Below are 7,136 nucleotides of genomic sequence, written 5' to 3' on the forward strand. Positions count from 1 at the left end.
CTGTGGCACACGTAAATAAATAATGCACCTCACTAACATATCCATATCTGTATTTTCTCTTTCTTGATTTTATCTGTCCTATCAAATCATCCGTCTTTGTCTCTGTCTCCTCATCTCATTTTTATCTGTTACTTACAGCTTAGCCTATCCTTTATCACCAGCAGCTGACTGATTAGAAAGCCTCACTGCTGCCATGATAATAGCATCTGACATTAGTGCTTAGTTATTGCCGCAGGCTCATACAGCTCATCATATAAGAAAGAGCAACTTCTTAGATAATTCAGTTTGAAGTATGTTGTTTGATGCATAATAGATAATATGGCCCTCTTATGTGTACTCTTGCATACATTTTGCTTTTCCAGAGATGGATGTGCCATAGTCTCTTTCAATTAATACATTTCTGTAATGGCGGATGCTTTTGGTGCATATCAGCTGAAGAATTTTCACAGTTTTTGATTACATACACAGATAAAACTTTTAAAACCTCTATTTTGTTGCATGTTGGAGAACACAGTACAATGCTCAGGTGGAATGTATCAGTTTTTGGGTTTATTAAAAACAAACCTATAACTCCATTTATAGAGAAATATATACATAAATCCATAGAAACTGGCAATGTTTATTAGACGAGTCACACATTCTACACAGTACTTTCTTGTCCAGTAAGGCCACAATCAGCTTGAAGCAACAATGATGTTGTTAATGGGATGGGATGGAGCTTTTTTTTTTTTTTGACACCACCACGTATCATATCTGACACTTCTTGACAGTTTTTGGCATTGAGCACCACCGGTAACAGGCTCTTTGGAAGGTACTATATGTGACTATTTGTAAGTCCAACAAAAGTGCTGTGCTGCAGCCACAACCACTCAAAACTCTTCATCAAATATAAGGCTCATGAACAAATAAGGAAATTAATAAAGATATCGTTAGATATCAACAGATCAGTCAATGATCAGGAATTGCCAGGAATTTAACAAAATGTTCACACTTCTTAACCACCCACTGGAACCTTTTCATGTTTTCTAAACCTGTGTATATCATTGTATACATGTTTATAAGTCCATAGTTAATATAAAATGCTGAAAATATTACATTACAGCAAATGATTGCCTAATTGTGCCACAGATGTAGAAAATCTTGATACATTTTGTTGTATCTGCACATATATTACGAACAGTATCAAACCACTTTGAAAAAAATACATGAATAATATCAATTTAGTGTTGATCAGTGTCATAAAAGGCAAATAAACAGGATTTCATATAAAGAATGGCATTTGGCCAGTGGCCATGGATCCCTGGTGTCAGCAAAGATACTCAGACCGGGAACTGTCACTCTTATAGGTCATTTGGGAGTCTATACTTGACCTGGAGCAGAGTAGCATCCGCTCTGATTCATGAGTTGGCCTCCTTGCCCAAAGCTCTGTTGGATGAGAGTTCAAGGTCCTTTGCTTCATTGATATTGTCTCAAACTTAACGTAGCTCTCTTTTTCAAGCTCCTGTTCATCAATGGCAGGGTGTTGTCCCTTGCAATACAAAGCAAGAATCTTGTAGATCAGAAATGCAATAAGTGGCAAAATTAATGCACAAGCAATGCCACTTATGATCATGAACAGCTGGCTCTGTCCACCATCTTCTTCATTGTCCAATACTTGTCCAAAGTCGATGCATGGATCTTTTTTAGCTGTACTACCCTTTGCTACAAGGCAAACAGAGTACCTTTTCCCAGGTGATAGTCCCTCTAGCAGAATTTTGCCACTGCCTGCATTAGTCTCAATTGTTTCCTTGCTGTCATCTTCACCATAAGGTGAATATACAACTGTAACTGGGGCGTCATTTGGTAGTCCATCTGTTGTCCAAAGCAACACCGCACTGTCAGATGTTTCCTCTACAATCTTGAGGTCTTTGACAGTCTTTGGGGACTTAATTTTTGCAGGTGTGCTTTTCTGTACACTGTTGCTTGGTGTAGTTTTTTGTTTCTTGGGGGTGACCGGAACTGGCGTTTGTGTTCTTGGGAGGATTGTAGACGCAACAGAGGGCGGATTTGAAACATCTGCTAAGGGGATGAGTGTTGTTTCTTGACTGGTTGGTCCTGTTCCAATGCTAGGCCTTACTGGAGCGATGGTGGTACTGAAGGTGCCCGCAACTGAGAGAGAAATTGTGGCTTCTGCTCTCCCCGCAACATTTTTGGCCTTGCAGCTGTAGTCCCCAGCATCTTTGTACAGTATTCCATGCAAGCTCATGATGGACCATCTAATGCCCTCTCCAGGAGATTCTTGAACTAAAGAGTGGAATAAACACAATCAGAATTGGTCAAGGCATACACGGTTTTAAGCTTTTTCATCAACAGTTTATAATTAGATCAGTCTACCAGAATATGGGACTCTACAAACTATACTGAGGGCTGGTAAATGTCTCAGTTCTACTGTACATTTAAATAATTAGAGATTTTGACAGTGTGTGCTATACCTGTGTTGTTGACAAGTGAACCGTCAGTTTTGACCCAGGATAGATTTGGTGTTGGAAACCCTGTTGCATCACATCTCAAGAGAACATTACTGCCTAAAGGAGATGTAATCTTGGTCGCAGAAGTCATGACTGAAGGTTTTACACAATTTTCCAGTTCTGCACGTTGAAAAAGAACACCAGCTAGATTCTCTGGTGCACTGCAGGTCAGAAATAGATCCATCAAAACCACTGGTGTGCCAGTCATTTTGGAGAGCTCAATCAGTTTGGAGATTTTACAGTCACAGAACCAGGGATTATCTTGAAGGCCTGGTGACAAAAAGGAGACAATTTATGATTACTGATGTAATTACCTTATAATTACCTTATATCCACCACCCCTTTAAATATTCAAGTATTCATCATCACAAATGGTCTGAAATAAATGCAAGGCAGTGCTTAAACCAGGGGTATTCAAATCCAGTCCTCGAGGGCCAGTATCCTGCATGTTTTAGATATTTCCCTCTTCCAGCACACCTGGTTCAATTAATGATCAGCTCATCATCATGCTCTGCAGAAGCCTGATAATGATGTAATGGCTTCTAGGTGTGCTGGAAGAGGGAAATATCTAAAACATGCAGGATACTGGCCCTCGAGGACCGCATTTGAATACCCCTGGCCTAAACGTTGAATTTGAGTCCCACTTGACTTTGAAATTGGCCGTATTTCTCATAAAGTAGAACCAGGGTATACTGAGCGCAGTGTAAATGAGACCATCATTTACTTTTACACTCTGTTGCAAGTTGCTGTAAGCTCTGTACACCTGCTATACACAATGGAGAAGCACATGGACGAGTTCATATTAAAGCCCTTTAACCAGATTAGTTTGTCTTACCACAGCAAAGCACCTAAGCTGGTTGTGGCCTCCAGTTTGAGGCAACACAGTTTTTGAGTTGACTTCAACATGCACCTTTAACATGCAATGATTGCTGTGTTCACTTTTTAAAGGTAAATATTAAATAAATATTATTGATTTAATACAGATGTTATAAACCGATAATAAAGTTGCTAAGGAAATTGTTGATTATTTAGTACAAATGGTATTTTAAATTGAATTTATTAATTTACCTGGTTCAGTATTTGAAATATTATGTAACAGAGTTGATGTACATTACATATAATTAATAGTAAAAGGTTTTATGGTAATACTTAAGATGCATTTCCCCCCTTTATCATAATCCAGTCTCTCCATCAGGTACACCAGTAAACACAGCCACCTCTTGCAGATAAGCTAGTTTGTCACTTTACAGCTTATTGACGGTATCCCTTCCACTGTGTGGTGCTGAGGGAACACCTGTTTAGCATAATCTATTTTAGACCAGTGGGATGTAAAGGAAAAGAGAATGAGTCATCGTTATATCAAGTAACATGCAAGTCAAAATACATCCAACAAAACATGTTGCAGTTGGATTTATGGAACATAATTTCAGAAATTGGGAAATATGTCCTGATATAATTTCAACTGTCATAGTTACATTTAAGTCAAACTAAATCCAAAAGACATTTATTGGCAAGACAAAAACTGTTAATGACAAAATAAATATATATGTGCACAAGTATAACACTTGTTTGAGATCACTTCCTATTTGACTTTTGACGCCTGATTTTCTAACCAACTCTGCAATGATTTGGTGTAATTGTTGAACTTCCTATGGGGTGTCTTTCCCCATTAGCTTCCACTGTAGTGGTTGCTACTCTTCCTGGGGTTTGTTAAAATACAAATACAGTTACAAAGTACATACATTAATAAAAACAAATTTACAATTCATTGTTATCACCAGGAACTTGAAAGCTTCATCTTAACACATGAACATTAAAATATTTAAAGTTTTACCTTTGCAGCAACTAAGATTGCGAGAGTCAAAACAATCATTTGCATTACTGTATTTCCTGAAGTAGTTCCTGTTTTTGTGTTTTTTTTGAATGAATGTACAGTTTTAGTGTGTTTGATGTATGAAGGTAATTTAGTCTATAGACTGGAGGCCCTGTAAAAGACAGCGTTTTTCAATCGATTAATTTTTGGTTTGGTAACTCTTTGTCTCAGCCTGTTTCTTAGGAATAAAGTTGTAAACGGGTTACTTCATTACCAAATATCTTTTAAATATCTGTAATTTCTTCTTGCTTTTTTTCCTACTTGACCTAAGTTTTAGAAGCCATGCTTAGATGCAGTCTATTGAATATTCAAAACCTAATTAGGGCAGTGAATTGTTGATGTGCAGTTCAGTATCAACTCTACAGCTACTTAGATGAAGCTAATTTGATGATAGCCTGACACTCACTATCAGGCCTGGTTGGAGTCGGCCAGAACTAGTCAGTCTTGATTAACAGGTGATTGAACAAAGTTCATAATGCAGTTACAAATGATGCCAAAAAACATCCTGTCCTGTTGTAGAGACAGCCCATTTTCCTTACCTAACACAACTTTTTGAGAAGCATTAGAAATAACTGGTTCTCCATTGAACGGAGGCCAAATATCCATGAGCTCTGAGGGTAGAGTGGCCAGTTTGTTGCTGGACAAATCCAAGTATGTAATGTTGAGAAGGTATGGGATGGCCTCTATGGGAAGCGTGGCGATTCTGTTGTTGTGCAGATCCAGTGTCCTCAGCTTGGGCATCTCCTTCAGAGACTCCCACGGAAACATTGAGATCAAATTTCCATCCAGCCTCAGCTCGTGGAGTAATTTGAGGTTATAAAAACTTCCAGAATCCACCGAGCTTATTGAATTGTAAGTAATCCACAGGTACCGTAGCTCCACCAGGTAGTAAAACGCTTCTGTTGGGATCCGTCGCACAGCAGTTTTCTCAACACGAAGTTTGATTGTATCCACTGGGACGTTGACAGGAATATCAGACATGTCTGGGTCATTGCAGAGCACAGATCTGAGAATGAAATAGCAGTTGGATTACATTAAACCTGTACTATGGCCTGATCACAAGCACAGCTGTCGTACAGATGTTCATGACAACACTTCTATATGTTCTTCCACCATTGGGATCAATCAATCTGTTCATCAAGACCATATGTTGTCACGTTGGATGTTTTGTGTGGCTATAGTCCATTTAGAGATCAGAGCTCATCACTCATCATATTTAGGGGCCGAGCCCACAGGGTGAGGCCCTCTCACTCACTCACACAGTGAGGAGAAAGCCTTGCTGTTCGTTTTTATATGATTATTTTTTTTTGTAATTGATCATGTGGCTTGATTTCCACTGCAAATGTTGTATTGTCTGTAATCAGTTGTAGCAATAAATACAAACTTAGTCAGAACCAAGTAATACACTCATATATACTCAGAGATTTTGGTAACCTTTGCATGATTTGGCTGAAGAAAGCAGTTACTTCACATTGTCACAGTAATATGCAAGTTTTTTTTACAGCCACACAAATGTTCCTAGCCTAACCTATTAAACAGACTACACAGGGGTTTAAAAATGTCTTTGTCTGCTGCTATCTTGTGCTTGTCTTTCCTTCTCTGTTCATCAAATTTCACAACATAGCAATAGCATTCATAATCCATAGTGATAAGGAGTTCATCTTAAATGAATTATTTGTGGCATTTAGGTCATTCTCCAGGTTAAATGGATTGGTACCATGCCAGAGGATGTACGTTATATCAATACAGGCCAGTACTATAGGCCACGACGTGTACCCTTTAGCACTGGCCTTATACCTTTTTTTATTTATTTATTTGATGTAATAAAATAACTACTGGAAGCAAATATTTTTAAGCCACTTGTTATCATTGTCCCTTTTCCAATTTCAACTATGTATGGGTATTTCTTTTCTCACATTTCTTTGCTACAAATTCACAGGCTCACACTTCAAAATTTCCTAACACAGAATAACTAAAGCCAAACAGCGAAAATTATTACATTTTGTACATGAATATTGCTAATTAAATGCAGTCCCTGTATTTATTTCACTTTTTGTTGTGTTGTTATTATGAGCTCTATAAAATAACTTAAAACACCAATTACTATTCAGAATAAGTGTTATGGTTAATTTTCTGTTGGGGTTGTTTGTTATATTTTAAGCACAGGCATAGAGAATATAACTGAACCGGCAAGAGGCAGTCATAATTTGGGCAATGTTTATAACAAACATTTTAATTTTTTTTTTTTTTTTTCAAAAGTTGACAAATGTATCTGTTAATGAGTTCCAACCATTAAAGTAGAGTTTACCTCATTCCCGTTCCTTCGTTACGTCCGTGGGAGACACAGGTACATTGGGAAGGACAAAAGGGATGAGCCATACTGAGGCAGCATAGGAATACATGCACATAGAGAAGTTGATGCATGATTTCAGCGAATGCCCCTCAAAATCTCACGTCGGTAGATCAGGAGAAAGTACTTTCGTATTCATTGAGAATCCGAAGAATCAAACTTCACTTAAAACAAATGGAGAAAAAAAAAGAGGTTTCTAAGTCCACAACGGTACACAGCATGAGAATCTAATTACAGCACAGGTGACCTGGTAGATTGACAGCTTGGGGGAGGGGGGGGGGGGTGGATTAGCGGGGGATTTCTTGGGTTTCACAGGGTCATGCAAACTAGGCAGCAAGGCAGGACCAGTCATTTGGACATGGTGCTAATCGGCTGCTTCTGGAGAGGTTTCCCTTCACGTGATCTG

The 7,136-nt window shown here is 38.4% G+C and overlaps 1 protein-coding gene across 1 annotated transcript; it reads right to left on the reverse strand.

The window, feature by feature from the left end:
* Positions 1-530: 530 nt before the first annotated feature.
* lrit3a (info leucine-rich repeat, immunoglobulin-like and transmembrane domains 3a) lies at positions 531-7,000 on the reverse strand. The gene is made up of 4 exons (XM_030146255.1): positions 6,689-7,000; positions 4,920-5,386; positions 2,472-2,777; positions 531-2,283 (listed from the first exon to the last, which is right to left on the reverse strand). Exons 1-4 carry the CDS (start codon positions 6,802-6,804, stop codon positions 1,307-1,309), a joined length of 1,866 nt encoding a protein of 621 aa, XP_030002115.1. The 5' UTR covers positions 6,805-7,000; the 3' UTR covers positions 531-1,306.
* Positions 7,001-7,136: the final 136 nt, after the last annotated feature.

This window comes from Sphaeramia orbicularis, chromosome 10 (genome assembly GCF_902148855.1).
Source record: "Sphaeramia orbicularis chromosome 10, fSphaOr1.1, whole genome shotgun sequence".
NCBI lineage: Eukaryota > Metazoa > Chordata > Actinopteri > Kurtiformes > Apogonidae > Sphaeramia > Sphaeramia orbicularis.

Bases quoted from the DNA above. Each gene is read 5' to 3' on its own strand.
- lrit3a (XM_030146255.1), bottom strand. From the start codon at position 6,804: ATGCATCAACTTCTCTATGTGCATGTATTCCTATGCTGCCTCAGTATG. The intron at 5,387-6,688 runs GTAAACTCTACT...TTTCATTCTCAG, and splicing joins AACGAAGGAACGGGAATGAG to ATCTGTGCTCTGCAATGACC. The intron at 2,778-4,919 runs GTAAGGAAAATG...TTTTGTCACCAG, and splicing joins TTCTCAAAAAGTTGTGTTAG to GCCTTCAAGATAATCCCTGG.